At 33.6% G+C, this 20244-nt stretch overlaps 1 protein-coding gene across 2 annotated transcripts in view; it reads left to right on the top strand.

Moving 5' to 3' along the window:
- LOC124362776 (leucine carboxyl methyltransferase 1) overlaps window positions 1-20024 on the top strand; it is a 39108-nt gene extending 19084 nt beyond the window's left edge. For both annotated transcript variants that reach the window (XM_046817555.1, XM_046817554.1), the window contains exons 4-6: window positions 4972-5213; window positions 11300-11409; window positions 18796-20024. In XM_046817555.1, the coding sequence (XP_046673511.1) occupies window positions 4972-5213; window positions 11300-11409; window positions 18796-18994 (551 nt within the window). In that variant the 3' untranslated portion in view covers window positions 18995-20024. The remainder of the gene's footprint in view (window positions 1-4971; window positions 5214-11299; window positions 11410-18795) is intronic.
- Window positions 20025-20244: the final 220 nt, after the last annotated feature.

Genomic DNA, 20244 nt, shown 5'->3' with positions numbered 1-20244 from the left:
AAAAGAAAACTGCCCTTGTATAATAACAATAACTACCATACACAAATGTTGAGTTAAGCTCCATTTCACCCTCCACTCAGTGCAGCGTCTGAAATCTGACGTGTTCTCATTGTCTTATTGGGTGCACAACTGAGTTAAAGTTATTCTGTATCTGTGCAAATTTATTAGTGTTACAAGGTGTATTATAAAAGTAATAGGAATTTTTAACTTTTGTGGGTTTGAAGAGTCTGATTGTCAAGATTTGTTTTATTATGTTGGTATTCATGTTTGTGAAGTATAATAATTTAAGTATTTCTAGCTGTATACATTGTTCACTTTTTCAGTAGCAGCTGCTAAGGTTATGAACTCAATAATTTCCGTATGAAATTAAAATGTAAAATTTTGTATGAAAAATTAAATAAAGTGTGGAACTTGTTAACAAAGGCCTATGTCTGCTATGAGTAAATCAAGGGTTTACAAGTGGCATAAACGCTACAAAGATGGTTGTGAAGACATTAAAGATGACTAGCGCTCTGGTTGCCCCAGGAGCGTTGTTGACACGTTTTCATATATCTGTCAACAACCAATGAAAACATGAAAAAAGTTGAAGAAATGGATGAACAACCACTATATTATGATCAGAGAAGTTGCTGATTATGTTGGGATATCAATTGGTTCATGCCATGAAATATATGTTTTGGTTATAAAACTTGTGGCAGCAAAATTTGTTCCAAATTTGTTGAATTTTAAACAAAAACAGTGGCAAATGGAAGTTGCTCAGAAGTCACTAAATGAGATCAACAACAATGCAGAATTACTGAAACGTGTTATGGCATGTGACAAAACATGGGTTTGCGGATATAACAATGAAACCAAGGCTCAATCGTCCCAGTGGAGGCATTCTGGATCGCCAAAACTGCAAAAGGCTTGAAAAGTGCAGTCAAACGTGATACTACCTGCAAGTTCAACGCTGTTTACTTGAATCAATCACAAAAACACCCGGATTTGTGGGAAAACAATTTAAGGCTTTTGCACATTGACTATGCATCCACTAACAAATACTTAATTGTCTGTTCATGAATTTTTGGCTAAAAACAGTATTGTAACGATGCCTCAGCCTCGGTTTGGATCTATGGAACATGGATTAAGAAACTTTCACAATCAGAGAGAGAATCTTTGTAGAAATACTAATCATGGTTATGTTCCAGGTGAAGAATGGTACAGTGTCACAGAATTTCACACAAGAAACTACCATGTGGTAGGTATGAATCAACGGAACTTGACTGAGGTTCAACAAAAGATGTCATAATAGTAGATAACCTTTGTAGACATATTATAGTTCCTTTTTCTAAAGAAGATCTCTGACATATCGGGATCCCGGCAACCTCTCTCACATGTTAAACATCTCTCTTAAAACGTCTACCACATTGAAATAGACACTGTTATTACCTCGGAAATAATTTTTTACTTTTCAGGTAGTATTTACCTGTGTATTCAAGTAAAAGAAAAATATTGTGTTTGTTATTGTGGATTGTGATAACCAAAAATTTTGTAAAGAAAAACCCATGTTTTCTGTTTAAAATTTAAGCTTTTTCCACCTTAACTCATCATTATTCAAAAAGTAATAACATTACAAAAATCTTATACAGCATTTTTTTGTATGCCTCTCAGAGAAGGAGATACCAAATTTTAAGAGTTCTAATTTAATAATTAAAGGCGTAATTAATTTTTTTGTAAACCCTGGCATAATCGGTTATTAGGTTATATTTTAAGATTTTGAATATACCATATGATACTTTATGTACTGGTTAAGAATACTGATTAGGATTCGTATTAATTCAATTTTACACCATCTCACAAATAGGAGATATCAAAAAGAGATTTTGGTGAGCAGTGGCTGCTTCCTAGGCGGGGAGTAGTCTTCTTCAGGCGACAATTTTGGATGAGCGTTATCATTACTCAGAGGTTGGTGAAGTTCACATACCCAAAATAACACATAAGTTACCACATTTTTCCATTCTATAAAATATCACTTTACATTATTTAAATTCCCAAGTGTCTCGTAGGACGCATGCGGGATATCACATTACACATCGGAAATATCACTTTATATTATTATCACTTTTGTATTTTATATATATATATATATATATATATATATATATATATATATATATATATATATATATATATATATATATATAGGGTGGCCATGGCCTAGATTGAAATTTTGGTGTGGATAATAATACAATATTAATGTGACTCAAATACGGGAATTAAAAGTTATTATTACACACACACAACCAGAAAAAATAAATTTTATAAAAATAAATTATGAACATTTTGTCAAAAATGTTAAATTTATGATATTGTAATACATTTCTCAAACTTTTTACTACCGTTGTATTGTATATTAAATTCTGAGTAAGTATGGATGACTTTTAATAGGTCTGAATCTCCAGAAATATTAATTAAATTGACTTAAACTGGAAAGTATTAATTTTTCTGAAAACATTTTTAAAAGCTGCCATTCACAATTCTTTATAACAAAATGCAAAAGACTAGTTAATGTCATAAAAACTGCTTCGAAACCTAAGCTTTCAGAAAATATGATACATTGTTTTATTTAAGTGCAGTTATGTAAGTTTCGTATGTGTGTGGTGTAAAACATGTTATAATCAAAATTTCACTAGGAAAGCACAACTGGTTTTAGATTTTTTTATAGTGTCATGACTTACACTGACACAGACATATTTTTCAATTAGATTCGGATTTAAATCAAACATATTTAGGTAGTAACGATTGTGTGACTAACTCATCTTATCATGAGATAAGGTCTGACACCATTGATATATTTGGTTAAGATAATTTTTATTTGTTGTGGATTTGGGTCATGTACTAGTTGGCAGTGATTTCAAAATGTCTTTTTCAAATCAGGCATTTGCAGAAATGCATTTTGAGTTTGGTTTCTGTGATGGCAATGGTAGTGCGGCTCAAAGGGGGTACACTGTCCGATATCCTGGTCAGCAAGTTCTCAGTATTCAAGTATTTACAAAGCTGACTTTTTGCAACACAATTTGCCTCAAATATTGGATGTGTTCGACACTATACACCGCCAAGATATTATTTATAAACAAGATAACGCTCCTCTTCACTTCACCATTGACGTACAAAATTGGCTAAATGCTAACTATCCAACTTGGATATGCAGAGAAGGTCCTGTACCTTGGCCTGCAACATCTTCTGATCTCAACCCATGGAGGACTTTTTTTGTATGGGGATTCCTAAAGTCTGAGGTGTATGCAACACTTGTAAATAACGAAGAGGAACTTTTGAATGTGTTCCAACTTGCAGCACAGAAACTTTGGGAAAAGCTAAGCCATAAAGTGACTGTTAAAGCAATTCAAAAGAGAGCCAGAGCCTACATAAGAGAGAATGGAGGACATTTTGCAAATAAACTGAAATGAAACTCTAAACCGGTATGTAGCTTTATTTAATTTAAAAAACTATGTCTGACTTATTAATGTGTATTACCAATATTTAGAGATCTAAAAGCAGTTGTGTTTTGCCAGCAAAATTTGTGTCATACTGTGTTTTACACTATTGAAATTCACATTACTGTACTTAAATGATAAAAAATAAAACAATGTATTGAAGATAAGAGCCATTACAGGCCATTGAGCACATTAACCAAAAGAAATGTTGCTGTTTTTTCCAGTTAGGAACGCTGCATTTAAGAAATTTACGTTCTTGAAAGGATCCATCTAGTTGCTCTTTTCATTCGTAGATTCAATTATCCATACGCTTCCAAAAAACGTAGTGCATTGTCACTGAACAGGGTACAAATGCTAGGTCAGTTCTGTTCTCCCAGCTTGTTCGTCCTTTTCTTGAATTAAAAATGCCATTATTTATAAGCATTCAGGCCTAATTTAACATCTCACTGTTTGGTTTTTGTGAACACATAATTGTTAATATTTTATCTTTTGTTTGTTTGAAACACACAGGATAGGTAGGTGTGCTTCATTATTATGGCGTAATATACCACGTTTGCAGCACAGTGGGGGGTCTGGCCAAACGCAGCGTATCTAGAATTCAGTGTTGTGATTGTACCTCGATTGATCTGCACCCTCACTCATAAGCAAAGAGAGTCTGTAATAAATATTGCCAGCTTTCTAAATAAATATAAGTCTAATGAGTGTAAATCCAAATCAATATTCACATCCAGGACGTACAGTATGTTTAAAATCTCAAAATATTAACTAATAACCGGTTTTGTAAGGTTTTACAACAAAAATTTATTATGCCTTTAATTATTAACATAGAACTTGCAATTTTTTGCATAATTTCATTCTTTAAAAGATATACAACAAATTCAATGCAATATTTTTTTACAGTCATTATTTTTTTAATAATTATGAGTTAAAAAGTATGAGCTTAGATTTTAAACAAAAAAAAGTGTTTTTCTCCATATTGTTTGTTATCACAATCCACAATAACACCCAAAATATTTATTTTTACTCGAATACGTGGGTAAATACTACCCAAACATTAACAAATTATGTCTGGGGTAATATAAGTGTATATTGTAATGTGGTAGATGATTGAAATGAGATTTTTAGCGTGTGACAGAGGTTGCCAGGACCCGGGTCCATCAGGGATCTTTTTTGGAAAAACAAACTTTAATTCTGACTGTTTCAGATTGATACGTAAGTCAGTGCTACAGATTTGCATGCTAGCAACTACCATGTAGTCGGCGTGAGTCTAGAGAACTTGACTGAGAGTCAACAAAAGTTGTCACAATGGGAGATAATCTTTGGAAATATAATAATTCTGACTATATTCCAGATTGAGAGGTGAGACAGTGCTACAGATTTGCATGCAAGCAACTACCATGTAGTCGGTGTGAGTCTAGAGAACTTGACTGAGATTCAACAAAAGTTGTCACAATAGGAGATTCTCTTTGTAAATATAATAATTTTGACTATTTTTCAGATGGTGAGGTGAGACTCAGTGCTACAGATTTGCATGCTAGCAACTACCATGTGGTCGGTGTGGATCTACGGAACTTGATTGAAGTTCAACAGAAGTTGTCACAATCGGAGATAACTTTTGATGTACCAACAGTGTTTATTGCAGAATGTGTTTTGGTTTATATTGAGACAGCATTAGTTAATCAGCTACTCTCTTGGATTGTGAGTGCGTTTCCTACAGCCTTCTTTATTAATTATGAACAGGTAATAAGATTCTAATAATTGCAGTTTTTAATTTAATTTTTTCTCTTATTTTAATTTGAGAATGATTGTGTTTTCTTTGAGGAATATTACATTTAAACTTGCAGTTATCCGCGGCTTTGCATGTAATTTCATTTTGAAAAACAGTTCTTTTTAAATGACATTCCAAACATTCCTGAGATAAGTGACAGTCACTTAAAGGTATTCCAATCCCTTGACCCATTTTAGATTTAAGTTTAAAGGTGGGTTTTTAGATTTTCTCTCCCAATATATTTTATTTTATAGCTCCAAAGATTTCAGTACCAATTAAATTATTTTAGGCTAGTATGGAAAAATCTTAAGTCTAAAGTGAGACTAAAGTTGAACTCGTTAGCTTTTCAGTTAACACATTTACGATGTAATGAATGATGGCATTTTAATGTAGTTGATTAAAATCCTCAAAAAATAACACAGACAAAGAAGAGCTTCTTTATGTAACATTACATTTGTAAAGTGTAAGTGACTTTGACAGATGAATAACAACAAACATTTACTATCATCAGTTCAAATGTACGTAAATTATTATACTTATTATTTTTGACTTTGACAGGTGATTAGAAACACATTTACTATCTCCTGATTAAGCCAAGTAATCCAGAGGGATTTTTGAAAATGGAATAGGCCCATATATTAACCAGAGACCCTTAATAATAAATGTCCATGTAAAGTTTCAGTACAATCCATTCATTAGTTTTTACATGATTTAGTAACACAAACAGAGAGACACAGTTAAATTTTTGTATAATAGTATAGATTTGAATCATACCCTTAAATATTATAACATAAATATAGGAATGGATGATCTTTAATACAAGAATTATTCTGAAAGTAATGTCAGTTTTGGTTTAAAAATGAACCAATCATATTTTAAAAATGTTTTTTGAGTTAATTTTAATTCTTTTAGATAACTTTAAAAAACTGAAAATCTTTCAGCACCAAGTCTGTCCTGCACAATGGGTGATCTTTCTATTCCCATCTAAAAGATATTGTGTTTGAACAGTACAACAAACTCTAAATATCAGAAGACTACGTGATTTATTATACAGGGTGTCTATAAAAGAACTCCGGGGTTTAAAAAATTAATATTTTTAAAACTATAAAAGATAGCAACATTTGATCAATTCCTTTGAAACAAGCAGCTCAAAGAGTTTTACTCATACCAATTGGGAATGTTTCTCTCAACAGTTGGCAGCACTGCGGAGCGTTGACCTTGAAATGACGTAGCGGCTGCGGCAGGCAGTCAGTGTCGTCTGGACTGCCGCGCTATGGCGACCCCTCAACAAAAGGCTCAGTGTGTTATTTGGCTCATAGAAACTAATTCTGTTGTTACTGTACAAAGAAACTTTCGACGTAGCTATGGTGTTGACCTGCCAACAGACAAAACAATTCGTCAGTGGTTAAGTGCGTTCAAGGAAACAGGAAGTGTTTTGAAGCAAAAGTCACCGGGTAGGCCGCGTGTGTCTCAAGAGAATGTAGACAGAATCCGAGCTTCATGCACTCGAAGCCCTAAGAAATCGGTAACAAGACGCAGTCTGGAATTGGGGTTACCAAGATCAACAGTCCATAAGGTAATTCATAAAAGACTTCGTTTAACTGCCTATAAGATTCAACTTTTACACCATATCAAACCGGCAGACAAGGTTAAGAGATTCGACTTTTCTGTTTCCATGCTGGCTAAAATTGATGAAGATAATGATTTTTTTTTAAAGTGTGGTTATTAGTGATGAAGCTACTTTTTATGTGAACGGAACTGTAAACAGGCATAATTGCAGAATTTGGGGTTCACAGCCGCCCCATGAGTTTATTGAGTACGAACGTGACACGCCCAAAGTGAATGTTTGGTGTGCTCTTATGCATGACAGAGTCATAGGTCCCTTCATTTTTGCCGAAAGGAATATCAATGGTGATGTCTATTGTGACATGTTAGAGGAGTATGTTTATCCTCAGTTGGATGACATTGAGGCGGAGAAAGGTTTAGTTTACTTCCAACAAGATGGGGCGCCGCCACACTTCAGTTTGCGTGTGCGTGAGTCACTGGACGCTCGTTTCGGTAACAGGTGGATTGGAAGGGAAGGACCTATTCCATGGCCACTAAGGAGCCGCCCTGATATGACTCCGTTGGACTTTTTCTTCTGGGGGCATATCAAGAATCTTGTTTATGCGGAGAAAATTCGAAATATTCGCCATCTCAGGGAACGAATAGTGAATTGCGTGGCGTCCGTTCCCCCAAACATGCTCACCAGGACATGGGAAGAGGTAGAATACTGTTTCGACGTGTGCCGTGCCACTAACGGAGCTCACATTGAACTTTACTAAGTTGTTAAAAAATCTTGAAAATGTAAGCTTTCTAATCATGTATAAAACATGTATGTAAGTTTTTTACTTTATTAAAATATTTTGTCTTAAAACCCCGGAGTTCTTTTATAGACACCCCGTATATTGCTTGTTGAAGTTTAGCTAAACGGTTATCAGTTACATTTATTGTTGTCTCTTGCTCCATCAACTTAACTAAAGAGATTCCGTGCTTATTCCAAACTCAAATTAGACACTTACCTTCATCAAACAATCCATTAGTTAATTTTATTCTGGTCATAAAGATTTTTTCTTTGTCTTCAGACCAGCAGCTCCTGTCGAGAAGATAAGGTGTTGTTAAAAAGTTATTATTGCACAACACATAAACACACAAGTTCATTTTGATAATGAAACATATATCATGATTCCAATCTTTCACCAGTGTTCACCACTGTATACTGTACATAAAGGGTGTACATTTAATAAGTGTTTAATACCAAGGGTTATAGTCCTTTTCACATTAATTACAATAATAACCCTACATTGTGGAATTAATAATAATTAGATGTACTTGTATGTTGTTATAAGTTGTGGAATTTTAGTTTTTTTGATTAACCCTTTCCAGACCAGGCAGCAATATATTGCCGCCATAGATCGCGTCTGAAAAGTGCCAGGTGGCAAAATATTGCCGTCGGTGATATACACGAAAAGGGCCAGGCGGCAATATATAGTCTCCTTGATATTTGTCGTTTTCTTAAATAAATACGACGTCAAATGATTAAAGTTTTATGTTTTTTTATTCCCTGGTATATTTGTAGATAATTAATATGAATATTATTTTTATTTTGGAGGTCTATGCATTTTTATTTCGTAATTGTCACGTGACATTATCAGCTGACTCAATCTATTGTTGTTAATTCTTTATGCTTTAGTGTAATCGTACTATTGTATGCTGGATTCTTCCTCATTATTTTATTTTGTGGTTGTAAATATTAGTAGTGTTAGTTGTTACGTGCTTAGCTATTGTGTGTAGTAGTTACAATGACTGACAATTTGCGATCTCACGGGAGTGAAATTGTAAGTAGCACATTTGTAAATAGAAAAAGTGTAAATAAATTTCAAATAAAATTGTGTAAATATTTTTTGGTAAATAGTGTTTTTTTTAACTGTATTGAAACTGTTTATGGATCCTACAATCATCTGTTTACCGGTACATCCATAATGTGAATATTTATTTTAAGTTTCTTGCAATGTAAGAGTCAGTTGCTTTAACACTTATAAAATGTTGCGAAGTACAACTATGCGTATTTATACAAAATGTGTCATAAAAATTTATTTACGAGAGAAATAACACAAAGTTTTGTATGGTTGTTCCTTTCTAAATGTACAATATAATAAAATAGCTTCCCACAGTAAAATTATTTTTCCTTTTTTAGTTATTTACAAAAAAAATAAATAAAAAATAAAAAAAATTTTATGTAATCTATATAAACAATATTAAAAAAAATTAAATTACTTAAAACTACATCTATACTGGGTGCCCCAAAATTACAGGACCAAACTTCACCAAATTGTTCAGGAGGTCAAACTGAACGAAAAATGTTATATAATGTATAGTCCTATCTTGCTTCGTTTACCTTAGATCGGCCATTTTGTTTTTTACATACAATTAATTTTATTTTCAATACAGGTTTACCGATTTTGTTGAAACTTGGCATAAATATTATAAACATGAATATAAGTTGTAAAAAAATATTTTTAAAAAATCTTACGTGTATTTTCAAAATGGCGGCCATAAAAAAACTGTTGGTTTTCAAGTTATTTAAGTTTTAACATTTTAAATGGCCGCCATTTTGAAAATACACATAAGATTTTTTTTAAATATTTTTTTTACAACTTATGTTCATGTTCATAATATTTATGCCAAGTTTCAACAAAATCGGTAAACCCGTATTGAAAATAAAATTAATTGTATGTAAAAAACAAAATGGCCGATCTAAGGTAAACTAAGCAAGATAGGACTATACATTATATAACATTTTTTGTTCAGTTTGACCTCCTGAACAATTTGGTGAAGTTTGGTCCTGTAATTTTGGGACACCCTGTATATATTTTTGTTGATAGTATATCTATATGAGTAATTTGGTGCAACTTTTAGGTCATTCTCTAATTTTTATGAAAAATTATAAATTTTAATCTAAGAGACTGCAAAATTGCCAATTTTAGCCTGGCACTTTTGACTAGTCACAAGGGGATATGAGATGTGAAAAAATTTTGCAACATCTCATATTTGGTCCTGGCCCTGAAAGGGTTAAGGCATCTCTTTTCCACTGCAGCTGCTGGTTTGATAATTAAAAAGAAAAGGCATTGGAAAAATACTGCCATACACTAAACAAAGTTAACTACTGGATTGTTCGAAGAAGATAAGTACATAGTTTAAGTTTTGAAAAGCAATCTTGAGACAAAAAAACATTTATTATACCAAACCAAAACAAGGTTGCCATTACCTTGCATGATGAAATTATCTTCTTTGTCTTCTTGCCTAGATTGAGGATTTATTGTGTCATTCTATTGACTAATGTTAAGATTCATGTTAGAAATCTATGTCTTATCGCCTGTGACAATGATCTCTAATAGTTGATCACTTTTCGTCTGTGATATTGAATCAAACAAATCAAGAGAACAAACTTCTTTTTATTTGATTGTCATTATGTAGCCCAGGAACCCAATATTAGCAAAATATGTCAATTTCAGATATTCAGACAATTTTGTGCAAAGTTATTCTTCTTAAATTTGGAAATTCCAATTCTAAGACTAAAATTATAAATCACCAATCTTCACGAATTATTTCGTCCAATTCACCATGGTCGGCTTGATTGTGGATTATCATGGACATTTCGTACTGTCTTGAGAGCTCTTAAACACTTTGTTGTCATTATCACATTGGAACTGTATACTTCACTTATTTTTTCATAAATTTCAGTGGGCAGATCAGTTGATTTAAACATTTTGTACTGCCTATACATGTAACAAGTTGCAGCGGTTTTTACAGCAATGAGGGATGAGACCACTTCATTAATTGTCTTTTTTTCTTCGATCTAGACATAAGAAACCTATATTTCATCACCTTTTTCATGGTGATCCTACCTGTTAAAAAAGCTGATCCCATTCTCTTTGTATTGGTACCACCCATTGTGCACAAAATTTATGGTAATAAAAATTCTCAGTTTGAAATATCTGTGGTTGTGAACCTTCAATTTTCTCTAACCTCATGAATGGTTTATTAATAAAGTCATCGGTAATCACAGACGGTCGGTCACATTCCTTTTTGTTGTATCATTAGTTCGTTCTTCACAAAACAGTTGACACCCTTTTTAACTGCAGTACAGCTCATAATAGGACTCCATACATAGAACACAAATTTTATGATGGATTTCCACCGGTTACATTTTTTATTAAAATAAATCTAATAAAGCTGTATACTTCACATTCATTGGGATATTTGATTTTGGTGGCCATCTTATCTTATACACTAATTTATAGTGCTTAGAATGGTATAGCGACCTTCACTGTAACACGGGAAGATGCGTATTGAATGCAGCATCACTCAGTTTACGCCTCTACCTCCACGTGTTTGGCGATCATATGCCTCAGCGTTTTACTTTTCAAATAACCCTCGTAAAATGATTGTAAATGTTTTATTTCCTGTATTATAAAAAATAGTGTACTCTTGTTTATATGAATGTGAATATTTTCAGGTAAATATGGGCGACAAGTTTGGAGAAGTAATGCTGAACAACTTGAGAGCAAGAGGTTGTCCATTGGCAGGAGCTGATGCTTGTCATTCTCTTGATACCCAAATGCACAGGTATCTATGTCCACAGCGACTTCTATAAGTTAGGACAAACAGTTTTTGTGTGGACGTCATTATAGGTCAGGTTACTATTTATTTATAGAAATGAGATTTAGTCCATTCAATTTTTGTCCTAATTTTTATCCCAATATTTACATTTAAAACTGCCATAAGAGAAACATGTGTAATTTTTTTCCCAAACATTAATAGTAACGTAGAAATACTTCTTACCATAAACACATTACTAGATAGTTAAAACCTGAGGTGTCCGGAATTTCCTACTAGGCCCTGCTTTGTAAATTCAAATAAAGTAATAGAATTTCATGTTCTAGTTACAATAGGAAATTGGGAATAGTTATTTATTTACTATAAGTTTCTTCGTGATCTTGAAGCGGTGGTCCTCCGTCTGGAACTTTTATAGACATAATTTAGAACAATAGTGCCCAGAGTCACTTTGCCAAGTGTCTAACTACTAATATCTTGTCCCGTTACACCCACCTTTGGTGTACAACAATTTATATAATATGTAATAAGTTAGTAAGAAAAGGTTCCTGACCCCTACTACTTGTAAATTTTACCAAGTATTCTATTACAAAATTTACATAATGCTTCTACTTTGACGGCACAAGTAATACCTATATATTACACGATTCAAATGTTTTACAAAATGAGCCCCACAGCTGACCCTACCACACCTATCTAAAATCTAGCACCGAATATTATTTATAAATAGCAAACAATGTAATTACTCAGTGTTTCCCAAACTTTATGGACTCAAGGCTCCCTTTAGGTTTGTACTACTTTCTGCGGAACCCCACCCCCTCAGCTCATCTCAGTAGAATTGATGAAGAATAAAAATGAAGTATTGTGAATAAATCAAGTATAATTCACATAATAATTCATTCCAATCGTTCAAATACTTGTCCGCATGCCTTTGTAAATTAGCCATCATCAAAGTATCAAGTAAATCTGTATTTGTAATAAATTATGTAAAACTATGTACTATTCACTATTACTGATTTTTGAAGAAGAACACTATTGTTATTATTGTTAGACTTAAAGTAGTAAAAGTAAATATATAGAGGGAAGTAAGTAAAGTACAAAGCATTTAACTTTTTAAATACTGTTTTAATAATTCAATGATTGCTTCATAAAAATTATAGTTTGCTAAAACACATAGACATATTTGCTAAAAGTCTTTGTGAAGGATAAGAGTTTTTCTTTTAATTAGTATATCAAAATCTGGGCTCATGTTCGAAACTGCAACACATGTTTCTTTTTAAATTTTTTAGTTTGGTCTGTATTTTGATTTGATGACTGCCACAGCTGAGAAGCCTGTCTCACTAAGGTAGGAAGTAGCAGAGGGAATCAGCACAAGCAACGCTTTCCTGACAATTTGCGGATTCACTTTTTTAGGCGTAATACCAAAACTCTAGCAAATAATTCGTTTTGAATCCAATCTTTAATGAAATATCTGTTTGGAATTCAACCAGTTGTTCACTCTCTGCGTTAAGATGATTGAACAATCTCTTCGATAACGATTTCTTTGTCAAATGGATTTGATACCCACATTATAGAGTTGAAATCACTGATAGGGAAATATTCAACAAAACACACTCCGTTTGGAAAGATCATTCTTCAATAAACCTTTAGCTATCAAGTTTCTTTTTAAAACCTTCCACTTTGTCTGACAGGTTTAAGATATTTTTGTTCTATTTTTGCAATTAATTACGTAGTATGTTCAACTTTTCAAACAATTCAGTAAGAAAAGCTGTCTGACAAAAAGTTTTTATCAGTAAATTTATCAGCAATGACATAAATTTATCTTTACCCTTCTGGTAAGTATATAAAAAACAACCCTAGAAAGGGGTTACCAAGAGACAACCAACAAGAACTACTGTAGAATAAAACATTAGTGGTCAGATCCTACATCCATGTACTTTGTTCAAAAATCTTACTTTTTAGGAGTGTTATAATGTAGTTGATTGTACCAATAACAATGTTAAGTATACCATGCAGTTCCTTAATGACAGTGACTAATGCTTCTATATGCATCATGCAATTGGTCCAAATCGCAATGGTCGATTTGAAATCCCCTTTTTCGACCTGTCATTAAACTGCCACTATCAGTAGACTACATATTACAAATTTATTTTGCCGGTAAATTTTAAGCTTATTGGCTTGTCTGGGTTGAGTGATGTTTATCATCAAGGCAACACGTTCCAAGAAATAGTGATGAATCTACCTGTGAGTCTCTCACAGAACGCTACTCATGCGATGTTGTAGCAAACTCTTCTGTTTATGCTTAATTGTTTTAATATAAAAGTAATTTTAAATCATTTGTGGAGCTGTAGGTATATTAATGATAATGAAATAATTCAATATGACATTATAAATGTAGTGTAGCGTGAAGGCAATAATAAATAAATATTTTAAATATTTTTACTTGATATGATATTTTTTTAATCACTGCCGCTCAACTGCGGCACCCCTGGCAGGGTTTCAAGGCACCCCAGGGCACCGCGGAACACACTGGAACACACTGTAATTAATGATAAATAATTAATAAGTGGTACCCATCCAATTACAGTAGTTCGACACCGCTTCCTGACTGCCTTGAGGGAGATACCCCGACCACACACCTCGCTTCTCTTACCCTTCTCAATAGCATGCCGGTCACTACAACTCTATGAACAATGTCCTAACTTATGACCTTACTTATCTTTGTCATATTATACTGTAGCCAGCTGACAAGGGGGCAGGCAATTTGAATGTCGTGGCGGTTTAACCGCCACAAACTTTCCTCATTGGAGGCAGAAGAAGAAGACCTAGTTTCGATGACACGAATGGGGACTTAACTGGAGAGATGATATTATGAAGAATTAGATGATTAACTCTATAATTTCGTTTGATTATGATAAAGTGCACCTTCCCCCCTTCCTCGGAATAGATGGTTTCAATTTCTGGCTGATTATGAGGTTTATGTATCAACCTCATGGTGATTGGTTTGATACATAAATGTACAAAATATGGTTTTAATACAAATTAGTTGATATATTTATGTTTTATTGTGTTTTAAATTTTAATATGCACATTTATGTAGGATTAGGTTAGCATGTCTAGAGAAAAATTGTATTTTCTTGAAATTTTCCTAAAACATCTGGGGCATTATAGGTGATGTTGGTGTTTTCAAGTAGCCAGAGATTTTATGGTTGACAGAATGATCTGAGGATATCATTGCGTGAGTTAGGACTGTGCTGTTATGGTGATGGTGATGATGGTGTTATCCTGTATGTCCCCGTATCTTCAGCACATTACAGGGGATTAGTTTTATTCTGCTGTGTTCTCTGTCAAGATAGGATGTTGTGTCTACTGCACATGGTTTAGCAGTGGAACCTTCTTCCCATTTATGATTGGTGGTATTCAACAAAGATCCCGGCTTCACGTCCTACCCAAACTACATGGCTTATGTATTCAACCTTTAGTAATATGTTATTTGCCTTTAGTTATTTATAATAGTGCACAAAAAGGAATATTCTAAACTACCCAATCATCATATAGTTGGATTTTGGTATAATTCTATAAAATTTTGAGTGAGCTAGGGGTAGTTATGTGCATCCGATAATCCCGAAATCTCTTAATTGTAGCTGTACGAAGCTGATTGGGTTCTACACCACATTCCCAAGTTGCCGATAAGTGAAAAATTAATTTCATAGATCAGATACGGTATGTAGATTTGGGGATGGTTGAGGATTTGATGGCCTTTGCAGGGTGATGAGGTTTGCAGTGTATGATTAATTAACCCATTGCGGATCACTGACGAGCTGGGCTCGTCACGCAGCGGCCGGGCCTAACGGCACGATGACGAGCTCAGGTCGCAAAAGCGGTCTGCTTTTAAGTTTCCCTCCAATTAGTTCTATTAATGCCTGATAGATCAGGGCGATCATCTTTACTTGTCAACTAAGAGTGTTTAACAATGGTCTAGGTTTAGAGTTTTCAAAAGTGTTATAAATATCCTACAGATCTCAGTTGTATGTCGAAGTTGAAAAATCATTCATATGAGTTTACTCTCTGTTTTTTAGTGCTTCTGATTGGGTGGTTTCCTCAGTTGTTATAATACTTTTTAGGTTAGTTACACAACTAAACGACGCAGACGTACATGTTGGCAGGTTTAGTCTAGACAATGGCCCGGATGTTGTAATCGCTTCGCCCGACCCGCATTATTTAGACTATGATTCAGACATCATCCCTGCCACCCCGGAACCTTGCTCGCGTGTTATCGTTCCTACATCACGGATACCCCAGCAGGCCCATGTTCCATCTGAACGAATACCTTCACAGCTGAATTTTCTAATATACAATAGCGAGCGATACTGTGGCGCACCATTGCTGTTTGTGTGGCCGCTGACCGTAAATTAATTCGTGCCCGCGCACCAAAACAATACGATCCGCAATGGGTTAAAGGTTAAGAAAGTTACTGAAACTTTACTAAGGGGAAGTATATATTTGGAGGCAAAACTCCATAAAAATTAACAAAACATACATAGATGTAAGTTAATAGAGATCAACACAATACATAAAACGTTCTAAAGTATCCAAAATACAATGAACATATTGATATATATGTATACGTATATACACATGTACATATATCGAACGATTTAAAGATTTCTATAAATGGCTTCGAAATAAAATTGACCTCCGTTAATTATTCATGACCTGTATTAAATGAATATTGATATACATTGATTTTAATTGTAGTTTCTACAAAAAATACTATAACCTCTACCCTTAAAAGCTTAGTAAGAGTAATGACAATAAAATAGATAGAAAATAGAATAGAAATAGAAGTGTGTATGTGAGGTGACAAAATTGTGTGTTGTATGTGTGTATTGTAGTAATGGACTTTAGCATAGATCGGTTATGTTGCAATCAGGAGCAAGGGGAACCAATTTCCAGCAGTCTTCCAAAATAATGTGGAGTAGCCCAAACTAAAAGATTACTTGATGATTGTTACTGTTCAAATTTAATTTAAGTTAAGGGAAAGAAAAAACTGAATACATTTTATAAAGTAGAAACTGGGAAAACTAGAAGATTAAGTTAATAAGCCACTTGATTGTTAATGTAGCTTTTATGAGTGGAGTTAAGAAACATCAGTTTCGTAGGTGCAACTTACGAGACATTACACCTCAGACTCAGGTCAGTTGTTCCACCAACGCCCATTATCTGGAGAAGAAACCCTACAAAGATAACAAGAAACAGATGCGAAAATGTACTACCATTTCTAGCTTAATCTAAGTTCAAGGTGAGAAGATAAACTGTCAGTAACTGGGCTGAAAGAAGGTTTTCAGATGAGAAGTATGAGTAGTTGTTATAAATTGGGCAGTTGAAGGGTTCCCTAATTGAACTGTTACTGGTGAAATAAATCGCTCAATTGCCCAAGGTTTCTACCTCAGTGGCAGTAGTTTTAAATTTATGCTGTCAGATGCTTTGCTAATGGGATTTAGTCATTACATTACCAATTTTAATGGATTTTCTACACGACCATGGTTATACTGTTTCTGAAGAGCCTCATGGTGGTTCGTGGTCACCTCAGTCCTGTTGCTTTCTGTTGACACAGCATTATCTGGAGGTACAAGCTAATTCAAAATCCACACCAGTGGAAGGGAATGATTCAACTCTCGGCCTAAAACCAGTTTAGAAGGTGTATAACATGTCCTCTTGTGAATTGCTGAGTTATAGGTGATCTGAAACCAATGTATATTTTGACCCTAGGTTTGGTGATTGGAGTGATAAAAGATTCTTATGGCAATATTCTTTGTTGACTCTCAGCAATACTTGGATTCGGGTAGAAAGGGGAAGTAAAAATATGTTGCATACTTCTTGAAATACACATTTCGGCCACGAGATTGGAGTTAAACTGTGAGATATTGTCACTGACTAGGAATTTTAGAAAACCATAATGCATGTTAAAAGACTGACAGTAATGGATGTAGTTTGATTTCTGGCAAAAAGCAACAGTGTATTCATGTAGGAAATGAATCAATAATGGATAATAAATATCAATTTAATTTTTTCGATCATGGTAACTTGCCAATGTAGTCAATGAAAATTATCTTGAATGGTTTGGTAATAATCTTTGATGATACTTTAGTGTTTCTGGCTTGTTTTGACTTCTGACACATTATACAACATTTAACTTTGTCAGTTATAATTGAGTTTAAATTTGCCCAAAAATATCAAGTTATTACATGTGCCAGAGGTTTCCAAACTCCTAGAGGCTTTGAAGTCATGCCGTGTGAAAATACTTAAAAGCCATGTCAAATAATTTAACTGGCAAAACAATGTGAGGTGTTCTTTGGTGGGGGGGGGGGGCCTTAATGCATGAAAATGTCTTGTATGATAAAATATTATTGTTTTGGTCTGTGCAAATCTTTATTATTATTTTATTTGTTTGAAAGTTATGTTGGTGATAGAGGATGTTTTAAACAGTTCTGGAATATTATAGTAAGAATATTTGCTACTAGCGTTTCCCCCATGGTCATTGGGTGCACCTGAATTTGGTTGTTTCTGAATTTTCAAAAAGACTGCTGAGCCAATTGGCAATGGTGTTGTCAGTTAAGGAAACAACTCAAATTCTTTATAATTGGAAAGAAACCCAAAATAAATTGAGGATGCAAACATGGGTGAAATAAAAAAATAGCCAATTTTAATGCTCAAAATTCTGAATTAAAACCTTGGATTACAGGTAGTCTAATAAATTCTATACATCAATGTGATATTAAAGTTACATAAAATGTTACAATCTCAGCCTTTTAATGAAAATGTAACAAATAGATTTAACAGATACAGAAACATACTTCATTCTTTGATCAAGCAAGCTAAATTCAACTACTATAAGAATGAAATTTAACAGGCAACCAGGGACTTGTCCATTGACAAGTGGATAGCAGGGTGACCGATGGACAAGGACCGCTTCCTGTTCGGACTTACTGTGTGGATACTGTCACACCTAGCTTGTCAAAAGTCACCATTCAGTTTAATACATACTTTGCCTTATAATAACTTTCATTTTTATCATGTAAATATTAATATAACAAATATTCGTATTATAATTTGTTAATGTTCAAAAAAATCTATTGGATATTTAATGTACGTTTAATTGGTTTAATTTTCTAAAAAAATATATATTGGTTTCTTTAAATTATGTAGTAGGGCTTAACTTCACCTGGCTTTATTAACATACTACCATTTCTTAGAGAGAGAGAGAGAGAGAGAGAGAGAGAGAGAGAGAGAGAGAGATTTATAAGAACAAAATTTTTCTTAACATAACCTCCAGTAGGGAAATAAGGGAGTAATTGTAATTTAAAATTATTTTATTAACAAGAAAGGTAATTTCAGATTTACTGGAACCGGGTGGGATGGATCTCGGGCTTGGGACATGGTGGAGGTGTACAGCACGATCCCAGCAAGTGAGAGGCAGAGGATAGAGCAACTGGAGTTCCTGGATGAGCAAGAGTTACTGACCCAGCTGTTCCAGCATTACTGCATCAGTACGGCATGGCGAGGGCAGTTGCTGAGTGAAATCGGCATCTCATAGCAACCACCCCTCGACTGGCATCACCACTTCACACTCAAACTTACCATTTAAACTCTCTGTGTTGTGTTCATGTATTTGTGTGTGTCAAAATTCATCTTCAATGTGAAATGACTTGAAGCTAAAATCCAGCTGTTCCATGACCCAAAAAAGTCAAATTATCTTAGGTTAAGCTTTCATGAACAGGTCTCCAGTAATTGAAAGAGGTTTGGTAACGGTTTGTTTCTTAACATTATAACGTTTTAAACAGAAACATAGCTAAAATGAGAGATGATTCCATAGTTGTGCTCTTTGTGACAACAGTATGTTGAAACAGTAAATGGAATTTATAAGAGACAGGCTTCATAATTCATAAATATTGGATGTTTGCTGTGTATTCAACTCCTGTCTCAGTGAGGAGAAATGGTTTCCATTGTGTAATTTCCCTGCTTCTTCATAATATAACAATTACAGAGTCATGATCAATGATGTTAATCTCCAAACAGGTTTAGCTGTACAATGTTGCATTATTGCTACTGAATAAGAATGTTAAGATTCAATAATGTCTTAAATAATTTAACTGATAAATCTTCAATTAGTTTTTATATTGTATTCATATCTCTATATAGTACTTCCAAAACAAATACTTAGCACAAATTCTAGAATAAATTAGTACTTACAATACGACAATTTAGTTTATAAATCCTGACTGCAAACAGTATTTTATCAAATCTAGATTTATTCATAAATATGATCAATCTTCAATGTACATATTATCGCCTATGAATGTATGTGAACGGAGTTTATTGTACATTAGGAGAAACAAAACAAATGAGCATTTTTATCTTATTATGTTTGAGACTCAGTTGTAACAGTAAATCATAATCATTGCTTGAATCATGCACTAAATTATTCTAACAATTTTAAATATGTGATTTCTTTGTGTACTCTGTTCTATAAAAATTGTGTAAATATTAACCATTCTTATTTTAAATTGTTGTTTGTTCGCAGAGATATATGAAAGTAAACATATATGATTACGTTTCCTATTTTACAAGTGGTTTTATTTTCACTTTAAAAATCAACCCTCTTAAAAATTAAAGATCTGACCAATTTTTTCCTGGCACTTTTAATAATAATTTCAAAAAATAAAGTTTGGTTAGTCCACTGTTCTTGTAGGTTTTCAACCTTTATTTGTTAGATTTAAAATAGTGTAAGATAAAACATTGGAAGATAAATCAATACTTACCATTCAATATTCAGATGGGAGCACA

The sequence above is a fragment of the Homalodisca vitripennis genome, chromosome 5 (genome assembly GCF_021130785.1).
Source record: "Homalodisca vitripennis isolate AUS2020 chromosome 5, UT_GWSS_2.1, whole genome shotgun sequence".
NCBI lineage: Eukaryota > Metazoa > Arthropoda > Insecta > Hemiptera > Cicadellidae > Homalodisca > Homalodisca vitripennis.
The sequence above is the reverse complement of the archived record's forward strand: the minus strand, read 5'-3'. Positions and strand labels throughout refer to the sequence as shown.